Source organism: Sander lucioperca, chromosome 16 (genome assembly GCF_008315115.2).
Source record: "Sander lucioperca isolate FBNREF2018 chromosome 16, SLUC_FBN_1.2, whole genome shotgun sequence".
NCBI classification, from domain to species: domain Eukaryota; kingdom Metazoa; phylum Chordata; class Actinopteri; order Perciformes; family Percidae; genus Sander; species Sander lucioperca.
This window is the reverse complement of record NC_050188.1, coordinates 10,237,378-10,263,845: the sequence shown is the minus strand read 5'-3', so window position 1 is coordinate 10,263,845 and position 26,468 is coordinate 10,237,378. Positions and strand designations below refer to the sequence as shown.

The window sequence follows — 26,468 nt, the reverse complement described above, 5'->3', positions numbered from 1 at the left end:
GAGCACAATAATAAATTAAAAGATTTTTGAATTGCATCCACTTCCACTGTCTTTTGACAATGTTAAAAATTGGACATGGTGTTCTATTTACATACAGTATCACGGAAACTGTTGCTACTGTGCTGTTTGTTCAGAGGCACAGCAGACACTGTTTTCATTTGAGAATTGCTCTCTTTTGCAAAAAATGATAGATTGTCAAGTTTATCATCATTATTGAAAATTATACATTTTTATTACAGCTTTATCGACCCAAATGACCACAAACAGAGAGAAGTAATGTCAGTGAAAAATCTATGACGAGCCTGCTTCCCAGTGTGCTCTTATCCTTCCACAATGTTACATTTAGACATGCCGTACATGTTAAAACCGCTGCACACTAATGAATTGTACCGGCCTTAGGTATTGCAATTGAAAAATTGTGACTGATGTGATTTGCATAAGTTGTTATGCAAATCAACACAATGAATTCCCTGCAGTGAGAAAATAACATCCGCCTCCCACCATCCCTTTGTTAGGTGGTGTTCATCAATTTATATCATTAAATTATTTGCTTTGTCTAAGTTCCTGTTATATTATGTGCCATTGCTCTGTATTGCTATTGCACTGAATACCTTTCATGTTAATTACGACAAGCATTTAAACAGAAATATTGCACATCAACTTGTGCTCATTAGCTTTTTATATACAGGAATTGCTAAAGATGACCTTGTGTTAACTGATACAGGCATTATCCAAAGTAAAGACCTTTAACTGTAAAAAGTTTTTTATTATATGACCTGCAGGGCATTTCAATTTCATTATCAGACATCTTTAACTCAATATATCTGATCTGGCCAAATCTAATTTTAGGAAATATTTCACATGAGCATGTTCATCTCTGCTGCTGTGCTATTGTACCAATCACTTTCTAACAAAATCAATCCACAAGATATACAGTGTGTCACATCATTATTCATACAGTTTACCAATGTCTTGCACTGCCCTGCTGTGATATCACATATTTAATAGAATATGTATTAAATTCCGATTTTTCTCCCCTTTAACATAATAAAGTCACATAGTAAGTTAGTAAACAAAGGTTCACATTTGTTCATTGCACAAGGCAAATGTATAATTATGTACATTCATTTTTTTGAGGACACATATTGGCTAAAATATGGGCAGGGAGTGGTACATGGGCATAATGATATCTCTATTTTTAGTGATTATGTTTTCATCCCTGAAGGTTTAAACGGCTCAACAGGCTGGCCTCCCAAAAATGTGGCACATTCCCTTGACTCAAGTGTGACACAGAGCACAGAAGGGCTAAAAAATGACACGTCTTTTCAAAGGCTGCACTGCATATTCAATCTTTTATCTCGGCAGAAAAACATTTCATTTCACGCCGCTGCTGAAGTGTTTCCTGTTAAGAACAATGATAGGCCTGGAGAGCGAGGAATGTCAATAGCAATACACACAATGAGTGATACACTGAATGTAGGATATAAATTCACAGCCATCTCGTTGATTATTTCTCTAATCTGGGGTTACAGGGGCTAATAATTCTGCCTCACAGGTGAGCAGATGCCATAAATCTTGACATCCTTTTACTTTTTCCCAGCATGAGATGATGAAAAACAAACTATCACTCTTCCTCCTGTTTTTAGCAGACTGTCGTTAAAGCTGACGTTGATAAGTGGCAGTCTCTCCATTAACAGCCGAGACTCAAAAGAACCATAAATCCTATGGTGGGTGTGTGTGTGTGTGTGTGTTTGTATGAATGCATCTGCTTGCACATGTCTGGGGGTGTGACATACCTACAGTATGTTTGTTTGTCGATGCTGTTGAATAAGATGCTCAATCGTGACCAGCGCAAACAAATAAAACCATGCAGTCTTGAAGCCATATTTCTCACACACACACACACACACACACACACACACACACACACACACACACACACACACAGTCAACCGCTCCTCCTCCCTGTTTGGATATGTACTCTTATGCATGGATGTCGCACAACGTGTAGCTACGTGTAGTAAGCATGTGTAGTTTAGGATGAAAAGACAAAGAAGAAACGTGTGTATGCAAACACACATTGAATGCGTGTTCACACCACAGTGTTCACGTACTGCACAGGTCATTTCCCCAAGTATGTGTTGTGAGAGATTGATGGCCAAGGCCGTCACTGATGAAGAAACACTGCCGTGGCAAGTGTTCAGGCAGGAAGTGCCATTGTACGTCACCCGCTCTCCCCCACAACACATTCCCGCTGCCCCCAAGTGGCCCAAAAAATCAGTTATTGCAGGATTGATTAATCTTTTATTTCATATATATTATATTATATATTATATTATTATTTATATTATTATATATTAGAAGATAAGGAACAACTTATCTCAATTTTGCATTTTGTTGTTTAAATGATCAATCAGACGATCTATTCCTTTACAGTCTGCGTTCAAGGCCTGGTTTGTAGACAGAATATTTACGCAGCTCAAATCAAAACTTTGAACTACAAGCAGAAGCAATATGAAAGTGCGTACAAAACACCCCCTCCCCCCCCGCATACTGTACAAGCAGCACTTGTGCTCTCGAGTGCTTGCAAAAAAGCAGAAATGACTCTGAAACCTTATGTGTCTGAGAAATTACAGTTTTCCAGCCCACTGCCATTTACTCCGTGCTTAAAAGTGTGTGTCTGACTGTGTGTTTGTGAGTGTGGTGTTCATTTTATCTGTATTCCAATAAACCTTGATTTTGTTGACACTGAATTAGCTTGCTGGGATGGGCCGCCTAGATCCTCCATTGTAAGCATAGTCTGAGTGCGCGCACACACACACACACACACACACACACACACACACACACACACTGTGACACCCCAACCTTACAGCACTGAGGGCTGACTGTAGTATTAATGCCACTGCCAGCACCATGCACTAGTGCTCCTTATTTAGGTCCTATCGAGCCCGCAGGCTGAAAATATGTCCCTTCCACGCTTCCTCCTCCCTCTCTCACTTCCCTGTCCCTGCCAGACTGCCTGGCCTTTAAGTCCCTCCGTTCCATCACTCTATCACTGAGAGGAAGACCTGTCGGAGAGAAACGCCTTCACACACCCCAATAGCTTTTCCCTCTTCTGAAATGTTCTCAGTGTTACCCAATTGGCAGTTGCAAGGTGAGATCTGACACAAAGGTTTTAAAAGAAATTGCTTTTTACAAGTAAGAAAGCTGTACAGAATGACAGTGAGTGAGCTGGTAGTGGTTCAGTGTCTCGCTTAAGGTTAAGTTGGCTGTTTTAGTCATGGGAAGTCAGTCTGACTACTGTACTACTGACTACAATACCAAAGGCTCCGTTTAACCCAGGACACCGGGGTTACTTGTGTTTAGGAGGATGTTCCATCACAATCCTTTTACTGCAGATATACAGTATGACCAGATAATCATTTTACTGCATTATTAAAATGTAATTAACTATTGCTAACACCAACTATTTTAACAACAGACAGGTGGAAATTGCAAGAAGGGGATTTAAAGGTTAATCTAAGGAAAGGTTTAGGACTGTATCAGGGATTCTGCAACAATTGGCAACGACAATTCACAACTGTGGCATCTTTTTTCAAAAGATGCTACAATTATTTATCTCTATTTTCTGCCTCTAAGGCAATCCATCACAGTAACAAGTTCATGTTCTAAGGTCGCACTATTGTCACGTGGTAATGCAGTCGGACCACTTTGAAAACAGTCCATTGAACTGATGCAGTCAAGGGTACTCCATCACAGAGTCAAAGGTTAGATGCTACATCACATCTATAAGCTGTGCTGTTGTAAAAAGAATTCCCTGTGGACAAACATTAAGCAATTACATGGCTATTGTGATATGGATAATGTGAGTCTCAAGGTCTCTTATTTTGACAAAGTTGTGCTTTCATGACTGACTCAAACAGCAGTCAACATAAAATGTTTACATAGCTGTTTGCTGTTTGTCAGTTGTTGAACAATAAAATGAAGGGGACAAAACTGTGAAGGGTGACATATCTTAAGCTAATAGCGAGTCGTGAAAAGTTGATTTTAATACTCTTCTGAAATAGATGGAAACCAGAAAAAAAGAGAAAATGGCCAGCTGCTATGTTAAAGGAATAGTTTGATATTTTAGGAAATACCTTTATTTGCTTTCTTGCAAATGAAAAGAAGGATATCGAGCTTATGTTCTTGAGTTACATAAGTACAGAGCTGGAGTCAGGATGTTTGTAGCTTAGTTCAGCGTTAAGGAAAAAAAAAAGCAGGAGGAAATTTTTACTTTATAAATTATAGAGTGTGGTCTAGACCTACTCTATCTGTAAAGTGTCTCGAGATAACTCTTGTTATGATTTGATGCTATAAATAAAATTGAATTGAATTCAAACAGTTAGCCAGCTCTGTCCAAAGTTAAAGAATTTGCCTACCAACACTTCTCAAACTGTTTATTAAATCGGTACACAAACGGATGTGCCAAAAGACAAATTAGTGGTTCTAGTGGGAGTTATGTAGTGTATCTATTTCTTGATTAAGGTGAGCCAGGCACAGTGTGCACCTTCACTGAGTTTTGTTGTCACAGTGAGGTTGCCATAGCGGGTGCACAGACTGCTTGGTGGGTGGAATAAACAGTTTTTTTTCACGAAATATAGTGAAACCACAAATCCTCATTTTAAAATTTCTGTTTGTGTACGGATGAAACAAATGAGATACAAGATGCAAATTAGTGTTTTGACAGTGTTGGTGGGCTATTTTGTAAGCTGTCAAAGTGTGTCCACCGATCGGCGCCTGGGTAGCTCACCTGGTAGAGCGCGCGCCCATATATAGTGGTTTACTCCTCTGCGCAGCGGCCACGGGTTCGACTCTGACCTGCGGCCCTTTGCTGCATTTCATTCCCCCTCTCTCTCCCCCTTCATGTCTTCAGCTGTCCTATACAAATAAAGGCCTTAAAATGCCCCAAAAAATAATCTTAAAAAAATAGAAATGTGTCTACTGAAATGAATTGCAGAACAGAAAAATATCCAACAGGCTAATGTTGTTGCAATAAAGCCATTTTATATGATACATACCGTAGATGTTTGAACTACTTAAGTCAGCAAAAAAAGAATTCACCTTGCGGTTAGTTTCTTTGCAGTTCAACCTCTTCTTGTGTGAAGTAACTGATAGCTTCCACAACACTGAGGGCACAAGATGTACTTAACCACTTAATCACTACACCATCTCTGGAAATAATTGCTCTGCTTAATTAACAGCAATCCAACAGCAGCTTGAGCTCAGAATATGGGACATATATATATATCACACCATATACTTTTTCTATTTCTCCATTTCAAACGATTCGCGTTGAATTTTCTCTTTGCTTCCTAGGTGTCAGTTGGGATCGGCAGTTTAATGAAGTACCGCAGCAACAGACTCATATATGCATTTCCTACGGATTGACTGTGACTCATAAAGCAACTGCTGTAGGAGCAGGCAATGTGTTGAGCACACACACTCACAAACACACGCCAGGGTGCATAGGAGCTCAAGCACATATATCTATATAGCTGAACTGATTTGTCAGCCAACATTCTCTGCTGTGACAGCAATGAATACATGAATGGATAAATAAACAAATCTAAAGAAAAGGGACTGCTTTGAAAAAAAGAAATCAAAGGTGATCATGTGAATGTGAAGAAAGGCAAAACATTCATTTTTGATGACTACTTGAGATTAAACGAAATATTCCAAGCTCTACAACCTATGACGTGGCATACATGAAAGGCTGATCAAATTCAGCACAACACAGCATGCAGGACACAAAATGGAGAACAGGCAGAAGAGATAAGACATTTAAAAAAAATAGGTGAGGAGGAAATGAGGGGAGGTAGAGAGAAATTGGAGGAAGAGGAGCAAGAGAGATGGATAGAAAATTACTTTTGACACAAGCGGGAGATGAGAGCAAAGGCTGAATTATCAGACGTGCATCTTTGTGTGTGTATTTGTGTTTATGAATGTGTGTGTGTCTGTGTGTGTGTGTTGTCGGCAGAGGTGTGAATGTAAATACACCCGCATGTCCTGACAAACTGCTGTTGACTGCTTCCAGTCTTTCCAAGCTCAACACAAAAAGCCTCCTTTGGAAAGAGAGGAACTCTCTTCAAAGACAACACAAGCAGAATCGAAAGGAGATCTGTGTTCCCTACAAACTATTGAGCACTCCCACTGTTTCTCCATCTCTTATTTTTTTATGTGTTTCACTCTTTTCTCACCCTCCCTTTTTTTCCTTCTTTTTCAAATTCATTTTCTTTCCCCTCACTTATTTTCAAAGTGCTTAGACGGAGAGAGTGGAGCGCTTTCCCCACCGTCCCGCCAGAGCATCAATATACAACAGAGCCCAGAGGTCCAAACAGGAGAAAGGCTGAGGAGAGCAGCGCAACATGAATCCATAATGGATTTTCTTTTCTCTTTCATTCGTTTTCTGTAGGGAGAGGCAGTGGAGGCACCACTGGCACAGAATGAGAGACGCAGGGAGGGGAGGGGGGAAGAAAAGAGGTGAGGGAGAGAGAGAGGTATCGACGAGGAGGAACAGAGAGGCTGACAGAGACTCAAAACAGTCTCAATAACAAAAGCTCTTAAGAATATTTTTCTCATCTGTCTCTCGAGGGCCACGCATAACATATGCTTTAAACTATTTGCAAGGCCAAGCTTATACCAGAAGGTGACAGGAATTAAAAGCTGCTTTGGTGTAGCTTCAACTGATCAGATTGAAAGCAGAAAGTGTCACTAATTAAGGTAGCCTGTAAGCAAGGGACTGCCAAGAGGTCTGACAGATATGAGGCTGCATGCAATAATGTCCCAGAATCCATAAATGCATCAGTGAATAGCAGCTCTGTGACTATATCTTATATTTGCAGCTATTACAAATAGAAGTCTGGCTCTTTAGATTGCAACTCAGCCTTGCAGTATTTTTTTCTGAAGTCCTGAATGGTTATAAATATCTAAACTGAGTGAGCATGAAACTCTGCAAACCAGAGAGTGAATATTTCCGTTTGCAATGTTAGCACAAGGCCAGCCTCTCTTAGGCTGCTAAATTGACGGTCGAGGACGAAACTGTTGATTCAGAAATTGTTTGTTTGAGCCTTCACACTCAAGTGAGCTTCATTTCATGAAGCACAAAGAGATACAGTGAATAACCTTGGATGCTGTCACCGCATCCACAGAGTCAGTCTTGTATTAGTCACCAAAGGATCAGCTTCAGCTGTCTCTGAATGCATAACTGATTACAGTCTTGATTATATGTTTTTGCCTCTTTTCCAGTTTTCAGTCCACTAACTTCATCAACACCTTTTAAGTCCAAAAAACTCGAATATGAATACGACTTGGGCCTTAATTGAATGGCTTTGTCAATCTGTTTTATTGGTTACAATAACACTGTACTCACTACAGTCATTGATGAGATCTGTGGAAACAGTGACATCACTACTACAAAATGTGATGGTGCAAGAGAAGAGTGGTCGGACGAACAGGCAGGTTTTAAACAGTAATTTGCTTGGATTATCTACCACTTTATATGGGATAAAACCAAAATTAAGTGAACCTGAAATGTCACTAATAAGCCCAAATTGTGTGCATGCTCAACTACTGTAGCTCAAAGTTGAACAAGGAAGTTTGTCTGTGAAGTGTGATGGATGTCTATAACAGACAGTTTGAAAAAGAATATTTTCTCTTCCGCAAAAGTTTGGCTAACCTGGGGGTTAGATTGTCTGAATGCTCATGTTTCTTGATCTATCTGCATTTTTCGATTTTTTACCCCCACTGTTCAGCCTGTGGGACACAAGCACTATGTAGAACTTTCATGGACTGCTAGTACTACAAATAGTTGTATATGCATGTGTAGACATAATATGAGTCAATAGAATAGATTCATAAATAAAACCAACACAGACATGCACATTTAAAAGAAAAGTAGGCCGTCTTTACCGTGTTCGCAGGTTTCCCGGGCTAGGTGGCCCGTCATATACAGACAAGATGTCAAAGTCCTCCTCTAGGGCGAAGCCTTGAAACACCAGCTGTATCCGGTTGTGCTCCGCCGCCACAATCACCCATGTACAGTTGGCATAGTTAGGATAACCGTAAGGGTAGCCGGGGCTCTCTATCGTCCCATTGGGACTGTGTAGTGTGTAACTGCAGTTCTGAGCTGTGAAGAGAGAAAGAAATAGGCAGTTATTAAAAAGGGCGTAAGGTGTGTTAATACTGCTAGCAGAGTGTAAAAAGTATTAATAGAATATTAAACAAAAATAAAAAAAAACATTTCTCTACATCCAAGAATGGAAATTATACAAATACACACACACACACACACACACACACACACACACACACACAAATGCTGCAACATCCATTATCACCTACAGCGTGCAGCCTGAGCCATTAGTATAGCAGTGCTAAATGGCTCACCCTCTCCCAGCTTTCCCCACCTCTTCCACCTCCATCATCATGCAATTGTTCACTCACTGGCCCTTTCACCACATTAGTAATAGGTTCCCACGTTAACACATGACACAGTTGGAGAGGAGAAGATGAGAGGACAGAAGTGATTACACACACACACAAAGACATACACACTTGAGCACTACATTAATTCTCATCCTGCGTTTTTGTCCGCACACAGCCTTCAATCTTAACTTTTAATTGTGTGTGTTGCCATCTATCAGAACTGCGGTTGGATGTGTGGAGTGCGAGCTATGAGGGAGGGTGTGTGTGTGTGTGTGTGTTTTATATCCCCAAGCTAAATGACTTGTCTTTCGACTCATCTGAGTAAAGCTGAGACTTTTAATCAATGTTAGGGATTTGGTTGTAATTAATCGCTAACGTGGACTGATGTGTGATTGCTTTGTGTAGCTAGTTGTCAGTGTGTGTTTTCAGTGTTGATGTACTTATTTGTCTCTGTATAAGTATATCACCCTGTAGATCATAACACACTCGTTTGACATATTTAGGTGGTGATGGGTATCTCCCCCAACCAAAAAAGGTTCACTTTGAAGTTAATTATCATCTTCCAGACAGCTGAATGAGTGCAGTCTGGCACTGACAGGTGACAAGAGAATAACATGTGAATATGTTGGATAATTACAGACCATAAGTAGCCATGTGGGCTGTAACTTTTGAACTAAGACAGCAGTAATGCAACATGTTCTGAATACATTTCTCTTTGCAGAAGAAACCTAACACAAGGTATGAGCACACAATAGGAACCTGCATAAATGCATATCCTTGTAGAGGGACTAAATTACAATGTCATGCAAGAATACATGCTATTTATACAAATGATGTGTATTTCCCCTTTGTTTGCTCCAGTCAAAAACCTGAATCATAATGCAGCCTGATTAAAATGTAATCAGGAGAGTATAATTGGAGGACATCTGTTATCTGCATAACCCACATTATTCAACAACATAAACAATGCAACGCTCGCAGTAGATATGATTTTTGTTTTGTTCATTTACATCCATACTCATAACTGTGTAAATGTCTGGAATAAATCAATGTATCAAAATGAGCCATGCTACCTGAGGGCATTAAATAGGGCATTAAAGAACAAGAATCTTGAGTAAACACACTGCAGCTTCCAAAAGTAAAAGTGAAGGCTGCTTTGTTAAATCCCTCCAGGAGGAATGTGAATCCCTAATTGAATGCGTGTGAAACATACAGATTCTGAGCTACTTTGTACTCTGATGGGTAGAACAATCCCAAAGCTAAAGAAATCGAACTAAAATGTGCCTCATGTCTGAAAAAACTGTAGGGATTTACAGGTAACAAGGCGCCATGCATGGAGACAAGACAAAAGGAAATACTAAATAGGGCAATTTCTAGTCCTCTAAGTCTTACAGCCAAACTAAATATTTTTGAAGTAAGAACAGAGGGAAAAAGAGAATAAATTACGCATGGACATGGATAATCCCTGGTTAGCCAGATGAGCGAACGCTGCATTTGTCTTCATAGCAATAATCAAGCCTGGTGTTTAAGATTTCAGCGGCTACGTGCCACATCGGGGTGTTTATGAATTCTGAAATGCGGCTGGAAAAACACTCGCTGACACACGCAAACAAACAAAACCAATATTAGCTTTTTGTTCCAGGCAGCACAGCAAAACAGTATCACAAAATGTTTTTTTTGGGGTAGGGGAAAAGGGGAGATAGTGTCAGGAGGTAAAGATTTCTGACTGTCTGGATGGCATCAGTAGCAGGGGGATTATAATAGCATCTCCAGTCACAATATATCCATCATACCACTGTTGAATCTCCGGGGCCTGTCTCATCAAAAAACAGGCAGGGGCCTCTTCCAGCCGTCTCTTTTCAGCACTTCATATGCGCTTGACCTCTCCCAAAAGATGCTAATGTGTGTGAATTTGAACCCTGGCCACTTGAATACACTTCAGTTTGGTGTTCTAATGTTGCACTGACAATTCAGCTCTTTGTCTGCTGTGGAGATCTGCAAATGTTAAAATGAATTCTTAGAACGTCGAAAGACATGAATGACATAAAATTGGATTAAAATAACTCAGCATCATAGTGTGTTCTCTTCCTCGTGTCTTCTCTCAGTCCTCATCTTTAACCAGTAACCCGAGAGAAGAACAAAAAAGATCCAAGCAAGAGCTATCTCCATCTGATTTTCTATTACCACCTTTAAATAGGCCCAGCAAGTGAGCATCCACCTTCCCAATTACCATCACGTCAATACTAATATCCAGGTGAAACCTCCACATCCACCGCTCCTACCTGATTTTCATATCTACAGCCCAGTCAATAATCTCCTCATCATCTCCTTCATTACGAGGCCCCTATCAGACAAATGCCCATCAATTGCTCATACAGCGGCCTGATGGCAGAGCTTGATAGGGGTCAGAGTGGACTGTGAACTGCTTGTACATAGGCAATGAGTTAGGATGCGTGGGCTGAGATGGATTACAAAGCAATACCAGGGAGCTTAAGGCGACCAACATTGTTATTAATCAGTTTCAGGATTGAATCAAAATGCTAGAAGAAAGAAATGATTAGGTGACTGTTTTAGACATGTTTCACGTTAGTTAGAATGTGAAACATGTGTGTAATAGCAAGTGTAATAGCCCTCCACAATATAATGAAAACACTGCTAAAGGACACCAAAGGAGGGCATTTTGCAACTCAATTAGTGTGTCATATCATCAGAGTGCATGTGTTGTTAGGGGGTGGAACACGCTGTACATACTGATATTTGACTGGTGATCACCCAGGCAGGAAAGCAGGCTCTGTGTTTTATGGGTACAATTAAGCAAAAAAAATCATGACATGAGGATAAGTCTACTAAGTCTGCCAGAGCTCGACCGAATACTATTTTGAAGTGTGAGCATCTGTGCCAAGTGACCGACTCTTAAATCGAAAATGACGTACACAATCTGGGATAAAAAGACTAAGATAGTGCTTTTAGAGAGCTTGCTTTTTTGGCTGCAGCCAGAAAGATTTTATCTGTGCTGAAAAATAGATGGTAAGAATTGAATTGGACACAAAAACATAAAAATTCACTTGAAAATGCACTTTTGTGAGCATGAAGGAACCATTTACAGCATCGTCAAGTTTGATTTACACATTAAGCAGTCATAACGGAGATGTGTGCCAGATCTTTTTTTTGCTGCACTGTGTAGTCATACGTATTAATATTCTCATTGAATCTTTGAACAAAATAGTCAACCATCATAAGATACAAGTGCGGTTGAGGTAAACCAAGGCACTGTAAGTCTACTCTCGCTGTTCTATGAAAACCCAGAGCCTTTGATTAAGTAGATCCTTCACTCGGGGCTCGGTTGAATTATTTAAGCCTCGCCCAGGGTGCATTATGAAATTAGCTGCTGAGAGCTGGTGAGCCACTGTGAAGCCCCTCAGTGTAAATCTGCAGTGAAGAGCCCATCCTGCAGTTGACCCCACTGACACACCATAAAGACCCCATAAAGAGACTGCTGGCCGTGCTGTTTTAGCCCGTTAGACCACCGGCAAAGTAGAAGGTCATGTTGTTCAGGTGAACCATTATGAATATGGGGTAGTAGCAAATAAGCTGGTTCAGCAATTAGGAAAATTGCTAACTTCTTCTCGTGGTTGGAGCATTTTATCCCTCAGAATGTCTATGGGAACTATTTGGATTGGCTTGCACTGGAATGTTAACTATGCTATATCTGTGGATGTTCAACAGATATGTTGTCCACTGCTTAGCCCACTGTGCCACTGGCAGAATCAGCTTGGCACTAACATCTCCGGTGTGCACGCCATCAAATGGGTGTACAGGGAGAGGTATAACCTTGCTAGGGCAGCACTCCAGGTTCTCCTTTTGTGTGTGTGTGTGCTATTGTTTGCTTTGCCAGGGCAGTTGTTTAGTAGCGGGCACACAGAGCTGCGGCAGTGCTCTGACACTTTGATGAATCGATGGTCACTGTACTGTACTACGGCAGGACAGCAACCCCTCAGAGCAGAGGAAGGAGACAGGGAGAGACCAAAGGAAAGTGAGAGAATGAGTGCGACAGGGGCAGATAGACACAAAGTAGACTGACTGGCTGACTGAATGTATGGACATATAGACGTGACGTGAGGAATAGTAGAGGCAAAGGTGAGATGAGGGACAAACTAGGCGGAATAAAAAATAGCAGCAGAAAGGCAAAGAGAGGAAGGAATGAAAGTGTGCAAAAAAGTAAATGCCACAAGGTCAACAAGAGGAGGAGCTACAGCCAATGTGATTAAATGAGAAAGAGGAAGATTTTTTTTTGTAACCTATTTTCTACATTGCCAATTACCCAGGCTACAGTGTCTCTCATTGGGAGGATTGGGATTTTTGATCGTGGCGAACATAATCCCAACATCACATTCATATAATACCATAAAGACACAAACAATACTTGAACTACAAAACTGCAAATCTGCTCTCTGGATTCCCATATTTTTTTCCGTTTCTTTGTCCTTCCCCTCCTGTCTGGTCTCCTCATCTATGATTCAAGTTTGCCTTTGGACAAAGATGCAGAGACCATCATGTTCTTGCAGTCAATAATAGAAGTGCTTTACATCATGTGTTGTCCACAGTGCATAAGGAATACAACTGAAGAAAACAAAACTTATTGTTTGATGTTTGAGAAAGGCCTTCTGGAATTCCAACATTTCTAAGCACAGCACAGTGTGTCTATGACATTGTCAACAGTTTGGAAACTAAAAATATTACAATGATAAATCAATGCAATAGGAAATTACTGGGAAATTGTTCCAATTGTAGCCATGGCATATGCTTAATATATAAAAGGAAACCTCAGTCACAAGAAACATGCACTCACCCATTAAATTGGACCTTAAACTACCTATTCCAAGTCTCCCCATCACATAGCTAAAAAACAGAGTTCAGCTCTTTTCTTATTCTCAAGAGAAACCATAAAGCCTCCATACGTGTGGTCTATCAGGGGCTATATCCATACAAAATGAGCATCCCATCGGAGCAAACACTGAATAATTTCCAACCAAATAAGTGCATCCTTTGAGGTTTATCAAATAACAAAGCTATCAACTATCCCATATAACCTACCCCATGAGTAAACTTCAAACAACCAAATGTTGTGTGTGTGTGTGTGTGTGTGTGTGTGTGTGTGTGTGTGTGTGTGTGTGTGTGTGTGTGTGTGTGTGTGTGTGTGTGTGTACCAGTAACTGCCTCCCTGCTGGGAAGATAAACCCTTCCGCCCCATAGATCCTCTCAGCACCACTATTTGTCACTTGACGTGTCAGCGCATATGCGCGCCTTGACCGCATCATATCCAAATTAACCTCTAGATGGCCGCCATTAAAATGGAAATGGATGAGCTCAGCGATCCCGCTCGCCTCCATACATTAGGCTAATGTCTGGGCCAGGACGACACCGTCTGCCATTACAGACAAGCCAAATGCAGTGGAAGGCACTTGCGATAGGTTTGCTTCCACTTAGCCCACTGGGGTGAATGGTAAATGCTGTTTTCTTAAAAGGGCAGAAAAATGAAGCTTGCATTTCCATAATGGTGCACAATCAAATGGCTTGGAATGGTCTCCTGCTGCATGAATGTGTGAAGAAAAAGAGAGATCTGTGTAAACACATAAAGAGAAGACATTCAAGAAAACACAATTGTGAACGCATTTGCCGCATCTCAGGCTCTTGCATTTCGTTTAAGGGTCTGTTGACTACTATGGCAACACATAGTTAAAACATTGTCACAGTAACATCGCTGGAGGGTGAAATGCGTGGAAAATAAACAACACCCACGTGCAAAAATGTAACCAGACATTGAAGCATCGAAGAAAGCAACTGCATGATAACACATAGAACAGGCATGCATGCAGAAATGCACACTTGCAGGAGTGCAAGCACACATTTCTGACTGTTGTCAAGGCTAGCAAAAAAGGCACAATGGAGCATGTGTTCTCTCAGACAGGAAGAGAAGGGGGGAGCCAGGCAGTTCCTTCCAGCTGGGTCATATTTAACCAGCAGCATCATCATGCCAGTCAAAACGACCTGCAACCCAGCCACCCACCCAAAGAAAAAAACACCCACACACTTTCACACAATTTCAGCCCATCCCTAAAACTACACAAGCATTTTACCCAGTTCAAACACTGATTCAACAGAGCTTCAATAGAGATGCTTTTGTTTGTGTGTTCTTCATCATGATATTTTTTCAATATCTCCTCTTTTTATCAATACATTTAAATAACCCTATGATATGTTAGTGTTGCTGTGAACAACACAGCTCCTCAGCAGCCCACGCACCAGGGCTTCAAGATGATCGATAAAAAATTGGCCCATTCAGAGTCAGAGGCATGTTACGGTTGATGTTCTACCCTTTCAGACAGACCCCTGTCTTTGTGGGGGAGCTTATTCAGCACTGATATAAATGGGGCTACCACACAAAACACAGTGAGGCTAAATGCCGGGAGAAAAGTTTACATGTGTGTTTGTCAGTGAGTTTTTATGTTTGTGTGTGTGTACACATTTTGATTTGTGATGGAGCTACAGTGTAGCACTTGAACGCAGGCCTGCTTCCTAATACTCAGCCATGCCCCTTTCTCTCTCTCGGCTCTAGTCTACCCTCACCTGGAAACACTCTTGCTATGAGCCACATACTCAGTAAGTCAGGTTAGACTGTGGTGGGGAGATAAGCCACTAAAAGGTATGTTTGGAGTTTTGGAATGATTTTAAGTGATTTGTTTCTATGTAGTTATATACATAGAAACAACATATACATATGATTTTGCCATTATTATTCAAAGCTCTTTCTGGTCAAAAGTCAAGTTTTTTATAGGGTGTTGCTGGTAGATCTTGCAATGTGCCTGCGGGTGAGTGTGGCCTTCCTTGCCTGGCATAGTCGTAGTAAATCCCTTTGGTTTGCTGTGCTTGGTGGTTATGCACAATTGTAAGTAGGCTCTGCTGGCCCAATTCCATGAGATCCATCCATATCCTAGAAACATTAATATATATATATATATATATATATATATATATATATATATATATTTTAGTGTAAACCAGTTCAAAGAGCGTTCTTCACTGCTTTTGTCACATAAGCTGTATGTTGTTCCCATGACAACAAGAAAGCAGGAGAACACGTATGAAGACCAATCCTTTTCTTATTTTATTTGTTATTGCTTGAGACCGCCTTTACACTTAATCTCACGCATACACACACCCCCACACAGGCAAGCACATACAGTACATCTAAATGTGCACAAACACACACTCATGCATGCCTCAAATCATTTCAATTTTCTCTTCCATTCTCCCTAATACTTACGGGAAGAAGTACACTGTGTGTGACACAGTGAAGGTCAATTATCACCTAATTTTCATTCGGTTCACATCTGACAGCCGGGCTCTTTGAGTTACGTCAGACTGAACCTATGCTTTGCACTTAAATAGCACCAGAAACCTGTGAAAAATTCACTTTCTGGACTAACTGATCAATAGCATCAACAGGAGGTGGGGTAATGCAATTATGGATGTGTTAAATGTATGAGATCATCCTGGGCAAGCATGTTGATGTCTGTTAGTGAGTGGATATTCATGAACATTTGTTCCTCTCTGAGCAGTTTATATTGAAACCCGAGAGGAAGCGCTGATCCATGGGTCAGGCCATGACCGTCCCAGCAGGACGATTCCATCTATCACTGAGAGATGGATGAGCAGCAGCTGATCAATCAGCCTCACCTTAACTTACTGTAGTACACTTTAACCTTTCAACTCAGAACCTAACTGCCCACCAGGAAGGCTCAAGTGTCAACTGTAGACCACTATCATAATGAATGGGCTGCATGCATCACTCTCAAATGGATGAGAATTTATTTTAAAGGAAATACAGTGCTCAGCATAAATGAGTACATCCATGCTAAATTTTACTAAAAAGAGGAATAAAAAATATTGATCTTAATGCCTTAATTATAAAATGAGGAAAAATCCAGCCTTTAAGGACACCAATTTTCTTTGTGAATGAATAATGTATCGTGAATAAATAAATGTTCTTCCTTAAAATACAGTGGGCATAAGTGAGTACACTCCTATGTTAAATTCCCATAGATGCAGGCAGATTTTTTATTTTTAAAGGCCAGTTATTTCATGGATCCAGGATACTATGCATTCTGATAAAGTTCCCTTGGCCTTTGGAATTAAAATAGCCCCACATCATCACATACCCTTCACCATACCTAGAGATTGGCATGGGGTACTTTCTATAAAATCATGCATTGCAATTTCCAAAAGATGATTTTTTATTCCTCTTTTTAGTCAAATTTAACATGGGTGTACTCATTTATGCTGTGCACTGTAAGTATCTGCAAATTGCACTTCCACACTGCTGACAACATTAGATTAGGAACTTTTGCATTGGTAGTGTATGTGTAAATTAAAGCCAATGTTGTTGTGTTTTCCCAAATTTTAAGATTGTGCAAAAAAGAAAAAAAACATTTTGGCAGCGTGTCAGATTGCCAACCACGTCTATGGCTTCAACATTGAATAATTTTTCCTAACATATTTCATTACAGGCACAAGGTTGCAGGTCTCCATGGCAGCAAAACACATAACATGAGCCAGCAGGCAACTGCTGTTCAGTTAAACTGGTTTGGACAACAGGTACTTTAAGGGTGATTAAAGGGGTGGTTCAGAATTTTGGACATAGGACCTCATTTCCAAGTTAGCCAGTGTGTTATTTATCAGTGGAGACCGTTTTCAACACTTTTCATCCAGTCCTTCCAGTTGCAGAGTTCGCTGGTGCTAGGCTAGCGCAAGTCAACAGTATCTGCTAGCCTGCCATTAAAAGCAGTCTTACCCACTCCACAGTACACCCGAGGCAAATAAATTATAACACCAGTCTATCGATGCAAATGTCTGTTGATAGAATAATGTTAGAAATAAAACTAGCCTTGCATCGCATTGCAATAGTTATACTTTGTTCCCTGTAGTTGGTAGTATAGGCTACAGCAGCGGCGGAGTGATATTACCTAGGCTACCGAGAAAGCCGGTTTACGTGACAATCACACAAGTTTATTTACCTGCCGCTGTGAGCTCCAACTAATTCCACTCTGCCAGGCTATAACTCACATAACGTTACCGGTACATGAAAGCACACGGGCTAGCAATTGCATGTAAACTGTCCGAGCTTACATGACATTTCTGTCAGCAATTACCTAAAGTTAGCGGTTAGCCCAGCCAGGTATCTACCAAGAGTGTAGCTATACTGTTAGCTATAACTATAACTGTTAACTCTCCACAATGCATTGAACAGTAATGTTCCACTAACGTTATCAGTCTCAATCTATCAGTAGCAGCCAGACTAACGTTATGAAAGGGGCTAGCTTTATTAGCTAGAGTAGCCTACCGAAAGTTATTACCTGTTCATCAGCAGCTGTTGGTGCATCTAGAAAGACGGATGGAACAGCATTCGTTGCCAGTGTCTTGTGGTCCTTTAGATTGCGGGGTTTTTCAAAATCGTCTGGTCTAAAATGATCACTTCACATTTGCCAGTTGAGTAGGGTCTCCGCCGGTGTCTTGATGTCCAAGCCAGCAGCTACTAGGTTTCCCGACTGGAGTGTGCTTCTCTGTTTACTTTATGGCGCAGTACTACTAACCGGAGCTAAGTAAAATTCCGCCACTGCTGAGAAACTAGTCCCTCAAAATGTAATGCGATCATTGAGATGCAAGGCTAGTTTTATTTCTAACATTATTCTATCAACAGACATTTACATCGATAGTCTGGCGTTATAATTTATTTGCCTCGGGTGTACTGTGGAGTGTGTAAGACTGCTTTTAATGGCAGGCTAGCAGATACTGTTGACTTGCGCTAGCCTAGCACCAGCGAACTCTGCAACTGGAAGGAATCAATGAAAAGTGTTGAAAACGGTCTCCACTAATAAATAACACACTGGCTAACTTTGAAATGAGGTCCTATGTCCAAAATTCTGAACCACCCCTTTAACTCTAGCAGACACACTTTAGAAGGACTTTAGGTTCAAAATTTTAACTAACTTAAAAGAAACAGAAACACAATAGCCACTACTCGCTCCAATAAAAGAGAACATCAGCTTTGTAAAATTGTATTTAAAAAAACACTGTTTTTATCGGGCCATTAAAGCACAAGTAAATATGCTTTAGATCCTCACAAGTGAAGGAATGCAAGACACACACTCACTGCCACTCTCCACATGATGACTCTGCCTCTTTCCGAGAAAAAGACCACTGACAGATTACCTATACGTTGAACAGAGAAAGGAGCTATACAGGAAAGGACAAAAGACAAGGACAAGATACCTCCTGCCCAGGATCTAATCTTCAATATGTGGGATCACTGATTTGTGATAAGAACAGTGTAAATCAGGAAGCTAAAGAAACCCCTGCCTGAGCTTTGTATCTATACAAGACAGACATCTCTCAGTGCATCTACATCTGTCTCTCACTTTGTAGGGATTTACAGTTGCTTGAACAAATACCCACATCTGATAATAACGGGAAGACGAGAATCTGAATCAAGATTGAGACTTCTGTGTTATAGCTTTTCTCTCACTCATGGCTCAGGGAGATGTAAGCCCTGGATTTCTATATATAACTGCTTATTTATTTTTTTGATTTATTTTCACCTGTAGTTATCCAGGGAAGATTGACTGAGCATGTATGTTCTTCTCCTGACATGTCTTGGCTCGCAGCATGGCTGTAAAAGTAGCAGCACATATTACGGGTAGCATATGGGAGCTGCCCAGTACAATTTTTATGGTCATTTTGTAAATGGGAAATATGGGTAGGAAAATGAAAGCCACTTTCTTCTTAAAAACCATTGCTAACATCTCTTTGAGCAAGGCACTTTGCCATAACTCCTCCATCCACCATTCAGTGTCTTTAATGGAGCTGAGCTGCTAAAATAAAAACAGAAGAGCTCACACGAGTATGTTAAGCATAGGCGCTGCCAGAATAATGCTAGATTTATATTGCCTGGATAAGCAAAGCAGCCAAAATATAGATTTAATAATTTAACCCCATGCTCAGGGACATGCTGAAAGTGATATTTGAAGGGAAATTACTATTTCTCATTCATTTTCCACCTGGTTTTCTCTGCTTGTGTCAAACTTGAGCTATTGACTTTACAACCAGTGCCCCCAGATATGTAAATGTCTCGGTTTGAATGTGTATACATCATATCTAAATATTTAATGAAAGCTAGCTATTTTACTATGGCTACAAACCTAATTGTTTAATACATGAAATAGCAGAGAAAGCAATTGCATTGTATTGAGAATGAATTGGATGTTCCTCATCATCTAATTAAGTGCCACTTTAATCAAGAAATTCTGTAAATGTAAACATCTGGCTATAAGTTAATAAGGTCTAATGGTCCAGTTTGTGTTGTGAGTGTGTGTATGTGTGTGTGTGCGTGTGTGTGGCTGCATGAATGCATTTAGGATTTTCTGTGAATCTATCTGCATGAATTAGTGACTGAGTGTGTGTGTGTGTGTGTGTGTGTGTGTGTGTGTGTGTGTGTGTGTGTGTGTGAGAGAGTCACTGTATGGCTCTGATCAGTGTGACGAAGCACAGTGACAGAGCTCTGGCCATCTGGAGACAGATGACAGTGTGAATCACCAGAGAGGAGGATGGAGGAAAAAAGGGCAGATGGCGGGACGGGCGGGACGGATGGGAGGGAGGTAAGGAGGATAGAAGGAGAAGGTAAGAGATAGAGACAGAGACTAGAGCTGGATGCCCCATCAGCAGGTGGGTAAAATAAGGATGCACGAGGATGAAGCATTTTCAGCATATGAAATGCACGCACGCATGCACGCACGCACACACGCACGCACACACACACACACACACACACACACACACACACACACACACTCTCTTTCTCTCAGTGGTCCTTTCTGAGCTAGCTAATGACCTGCTTGTCAACACTTTAGTCTAATCATCCTGGAATGAATGGGCCTGGCAGCTCTCAGATTTATCCAAACACACACACACACACACACACACACACATATTACTTACACGCTGTTGTTGAAATAGGAATCTGCTTGATGCCTGATAAGAAAATAAGCCTTTCAGATAGATAATTTACTAAAGAGAGGAAAATCACCCAGCACTCAAAAGGCACAAAAACGTAGGGCTTGGATTATCTCTCAGCTGGTGTAAACTTATCACCCCTTCACTCCAACACTCTCCTCTATGCCTCTCATTTCCCCTCACAGTAGAGTCTGTCCTGCTGTTTTGCCGTTTCTCCTCCCTGTGCCACCACTTTATGATCGCCATCTTTATCTTGACCACCACTCTCCTTTACACTCCACTGCCCTTTCTCCTTTTCACTCAAGTAGGAAAAGTAACAACATGGAAATACACATCTACTCTGCATTCCAGACATGTCTCTGTTTTGAGTAAATAGATAATCCCATCCTTTATTGCTCAACGGTGAATGTAGAGAGCAGATGGGAGATGGGATGCAACAGAGCATGCAGGTAATGGAGGATTTTGAGAGTTGCAGGCAGACAGGTGGAAGAGAAGTGAGAAACAAAAGGGAAGAGAGATGCCAATATATTCATCATGAAAACACATATGGGACACATAAGACACATGCGACTATGTGTTTGCTACGTTGATAAGACTTACAGGGAGTGATGTGATCAAGTGTGTTCTCAAGACCACTAAAAACAACTCTGGTTTAGCTTCCACATATATAAGCCAACATCTATCAAACAGGCAACACTGTGTTTCCATGATGGTGGTTTACAACATGGGGTTTGGGATCTACATGGATCCTTGAGTGAGGATCCTGATTAGTTAACAGCAAAAAGCAGGAATTTTGCTGTAATAAACTACATACTAGTGCTTAAAATTTGAGATTATTTTCATTATCAATCAATCAATCTGTCGATTCTTTTCTCAATAAATTGTTTTGTTTCAAATCACAATTTCCAAGAGCACACATTGACATCTTCAAATTGCTTGTTTATTCCAATAAACAGTCCAAAGTCCAAGATATTTAATTTAATATCACACGAAAAACAAAGAAAAAAGCTTAAAATAGGTCATGTTTGGCAAGTTTTCAAAATGAATTACAGTAGTCAAAATAGTTTCCAATTAATTTTCTCTCAGTCGACTATTCATTTTAGCTCTACATATGTCAACGAGATAATGCATGAATATGGATGCTCTTTGTCTAGAAGTCACTCTCAAAATGCCTAAATTGTAGATTAGTTATTAAATTCAGTACAAAACCAACAGCAGAAACATGATGATATGATCTTTTCAAATAGGGGTCTGAAGTATGTGTGTAATTGAGGGTTCAAAGCCATGAAAACATTGGAGAAATCCCAATTCATTGAGCCAGCTAGCCCTCTACTGAGGAGCAGCTGTTGCTGAGGCTGTTGGCTGAGGGAGCTGTCCGTGGTGCTGAAGAGAACTTCAGCTCAGCGGCAGATTCAGCTGCGCCTGTCGCTGTCCAGGGTGCTTTAGTCTCACTCTACTGTGAGTTTTTGGTTAAACTAATATATTCCACTCTCATCTCTTATTTTATTCTGAGGCAAAGTGAAGATCATTTATTACTAAATGTGTTTCCAATTAAAATTGTATCAGTTTGAGGTCTTCGGCCTTTTTGTGAGCCTGAAGGTTTTTCAAATGAAAGTGTGAGTTTGTCATTTTTTTGATTTGTGCAACTTCAAAAACGACTTCCAAATCACGTTCTTCTCCTCTTACTCTCTGCTCACCCCCTAGACGTTCACACACACACACACACACACACACACACACACACACACACACACACACACACACACACACACACAGTCTCTTTCTTCAGGAGCCTCATGACTATGCGAATACGAGCAAATGTCATGAAGTAAAAAAGATAAAAGGAAAGGGGCGTCGAGCCCTCCAGTCCTCATAACATTACTGCAAGTTGCATCATGAGCATAACGCGGTGCCTTTGTATAATGGAGAACGTGGCTGAGAGAGGAGAGGACGACGAAGCGTGATCTTGCGTGTAAATGGACATGCTGAGTGAATGTCTCATGCGCCGCTGACGAATGATCTAATACCGGGCGAGCTGGCGTGGGGAGGCGAAACAGGCACCAGATAGGCAAGACACGTCATCTTCAATCTGCCTCCTCTATCCTCCTCTTCTCTGCCGCCGGCCTTCGCATTCTCTCCTCTGTACGATTAAATGAATAGAGGTTGATTACCGTTTATTGAGCGACGAGTCCACTGGGACAAACTGGTTTTGATCCCATGGAGACAGCGCGCTGCTCTCTTCAATACCTGTATTAAAAACCTTTTACACCTCTCTATCTTTGTCTGTGTGGCCGTTGGGAATTCTAATTGGGTGACAAAGGAGGCTAAAATTGACTGAGACTGATTGACAACTTAAGAGCAGTATTAAAGCAATAGTATACATCTGAGACAGGTGCTTATCGAACACAGCCTGGAAATGAACAGACTTTTCATTTAGCCAACATTGCAACATTACACGTGTAGTGTATATCTGTTGGCCACTGTTGGTCATAAATTGGCTAAGTCTTGCTTTTGTTTGAAAAGTATGTGGGTAGACAAATGCCATGAACCCCGGTTCTTCTCTTCCCTCTCCGCTCCGCCTCTCAGCATAGCGTGAGGCTCTGGTGCCGCTCAATGGGAGGATGGGGCAATTGCTGGTGCCTGCAGCAGCACAGAGGGACGCGCCAGACCACCTCAGCGCCGGTGCGTGGTATTCAAACATATTTATTGACACTGTTTAAAGTAAACGTTGTTACAGAGGGCACGATAGATAGTCCAACCTTTCGTGCTCTTTGTAAATACGTGCAATAACTTAGAGTCGCTTTACTGGCTCCAAAAGTAGACTCAAACGGCGAGAGAGTGGGCAATAAAAAGCTCCCCGGACGCAAATAAAACATGAAGCCACCTACGAATATAGCCGCAATGAGATTTACTCCACATGATAGTCGAGAGAGATTTGTCAGCACTGAGCTATGTGTGTGATAAACCTACATCTTACCGAAACCATCTGGGTGGTTGATGACACAAGTTTGCTCAAAAGTGGGTGACAAGTGGGAGATATTTAGTGGGAGAAATGAGGGATGACATTTCTGTAAAATAGTAATGATCAAGCTCAAACCACACTTATATAGCTTAGGTGATGCTGAAAATGTGCCCACTCACTCGTGGATTGTGTGTTGTCCGACTGCAGGTATGAGTGGGCGAACAACACAGAGCCATGACTCACTGTCAAATTCATATTGTGGCCGTGGCAGTATTCTTGGCTTTTGCTAAAAATAGTGCCCATTCTGTGCCAAGGCAGTGATAAAACGGTTGGCTTTCTTTGCCAAAAGACCTGTTTGGGATAGCAAAAAGCATTGCAGCTCTTCCCCCGAAAGCCTCGGCTTTAAATAACGCCACAGACTTTTCGTCATGAATGTCCACGGAAAGAAAAATAAGAAAATCATTATGTTGTGAAGACGTGAAAGTAAATTACTGGTAATGATAATCTGTTGAATGCCCAGCTCCGGTTGCAAGATTTCCATTTGCAATTTATAAAGAACAGAAAACCCAGAGTCAGTTAATTAGGCATACCCCACACACACACACACACACACACACACACACACACACACACACGCAGAAAGACAGAGGGAAAGAATGTTTTTTATTGATGTTTCTTGGGCAAGTATATATTTATAGGGTCTGAGCTGCGAAACAGAGAAGAAGCACATAGAGAGAAGAGCATCATCACCACACACACACACACACACACACACGCACACACACACACACGCACACCCTCTCTAGGACTCTGAACAGCATTATAATCAGCCGCCTGCTTGACCACCTCAACGATTTCCTTATGCCAGAAGCACATGCTGCACACAGTCAACGTTTGTAAAACCTCCTTTGTAAGAAGCAGCAATCACACAAGATGTGTATTTAATCACCCCTACAGCTCATTTAATCCACCCTCATTTCCTCAGAAAACACTAACACAGTCCTTTAAATAAGCGCATCAACAGAGTCAAGGATAGACAGAGGCTCAGTTGCTATTCCAGAGGATCCGCTGTCACCAAAATAGCCACCCAACCAGCCACCTCTCCTCTATTAATAACTTTGGGTGCTACAACAGCGACATCTCAGCAAGGTTCAGCCTAAATGCGCCTTTAGGATGAGTGTGTGTGTGTGTGTGTGTGTGTGTGTGTGTGTGTGTGTGTGTGTGTGTGTGTGTGTGTGTGTGTGTGTGTGTGTGTGTTGCTGATTTGCATTCAGTCAGGGATCGTGGATGGTGGGAGGTGGAGTGGGGTAAGCCTGCTGCATTTTGCATGTCTTCAGAGGTACAGATGGGGACTTACCCTTTACCGAGGCGGCCAGTAGCCCCATATATAAGAACAGCACCCGGCTCCAATGGTGCGCCTGCACTCCCGCCTTCATTAGAGCAAAAATCCGTATTCCGTCCCCTTGTCTGCATGCACATTCCGGTCTCCTCACAAGTCCCGTTGCTCCGTCCCGGTTTGAAGCGGCGGTCATGGCAGGGCTTTTTCTCTGGTCTGGCAGGCACGATAGTTCTCAGATGGTCAAAGAAGGGTGATTCACTGGTTGTCGGTGCTGAGAAAAATCCCAATGCATGGAGGAGGCTCGGATCTCGCAGCTGGACTGAACCATGTCATGCGGACACCGAGGGGTTCAGAGTCTCTGTCTGAGAAGATAGATTTCACACTTCAAGGGGGAGAAAGGAGGGAAGGCAAACCCACGGGGAGTCGTGATTCAAGTGGTCACTGATCTACCCCGCACGCGTAAAAAAAAAAATCACGAAAATCCCTCGTCCGCTCCACAGATGTAATTGATATTACCAGACACACGTCAGGAAAAAAACAGGAGATCCCTCCTTCAGTTTGTCCCGCAGCACTTGTTTGTCCTCTTTATTTTATCTCCATTAAACAGCATTTGCGGTGCCGATAATCCACGTTTAAACTCGTCTTTAGACCGAGATTCAAATGAACGAACGGCGAATGATGGAGAGCCACAGATGTTATCCGGATCCAAGAAAAATCGCCTCGTTTTAGAAGTTCTCGACCAACGTAGTCAGTAGTCAGTGATATGACTGTATAGTATAGAGAGAAATATGCAGTATGTAGGCTATGTAGCTATCCCCAGTATCGCAGCACTTGGCCACAGCGTCGCCTCGGGTCTGTGCGACGCCAAGAATCAGACTGCAGACCTGCTCCTTCTCTGCTCGTCTCTCTTTTTCCTCTCTCTCTCTCTCTCTCTCTCTCTCTCTCTCTCTCTCTCTCTCACATTTTCAAATACCCTACATCTAACTTGCTCCATTCACTACTGATTAAGGTAATCTCATCACTAAACTTTTTTAAGATATAAACTATTATTTTTGTATGAGATAAATATTCCTCTATGATGATAAAAAGTAATAACATTAATAGCCTAATACTACTACTACTACTACTACTAATAATAATAATAATAATAATAATAATAATAATAATAATAATATAAATAATAATAATAATAATAATAATAATAATAATAAAATAATATATGACGCATAAAATCCACCTTGTTCCAATTTGTTATGTTAAGATTTAGGGGTCCACAACGGGGCCATTGTCTCCATCCATTAAGACCAATCATCGGATTGCCCGGCAGTTTAACATAGATGTCCACTTCCTGCTCACTAAACGTGAAATTGATGCTTAACAGGGTGGAACCCTCGACAGTAAATTTGAATGTCATTTCCACTTTTGCATATGACCGGTGTAATTAGTTTTCCGCAATGCGCCGTGCGTGGAAAACAGTCGCGATAATGAAATGCGCGTTGGCCTTCAACCCCTACATATGAGATGGAGATCATAAATATTCCTCCCGCAACATTAAATTCAACTTTGCCAATAACACTGGGCTGTTCCTGCCGCTCCTGATCAGGTTGTTCTGGGACATAGATTCAACTTTTG

The 26,468-nt window shown here is 41.3% G+C and overlaps 1 protein-coding gene across 3 annotated transcripts in view; it reads right to left on the bottom strand.

Annotated features, from left to right (window-relative positions):
• csmd2 (CUB and Sushi multiple domains 2) overlaps window positions 1-25,721 on the bottom strand; it is a 264,554-nt gene extending 238,833 nt beyond the window's left edge. For all 3 annotated transcript variants that reach the window (XM_031323067.2, XM_035992965.1, XM_035992966.1), the window contains exons 1-2: window positions 24,855-25,721; window positions 7,954-8,170 (exon numbers count right to left, since the gene is read on the bottom strand). In XM_031323067.2, coding sequence (XP_031178927.1) covers window positions 7,954-8,170; window positions 24,855-25,029 — 392 coding nt within the window. In that variant the 5' untranslated portion in view covers window positions 25,030-25,721. The remainder of the gene's footprint in view (window positions 1-7,953; window positions 8,171-24,854) is intronic.
• Window positions 25,722-26,468: the final 747 nt, after the last annotated feature.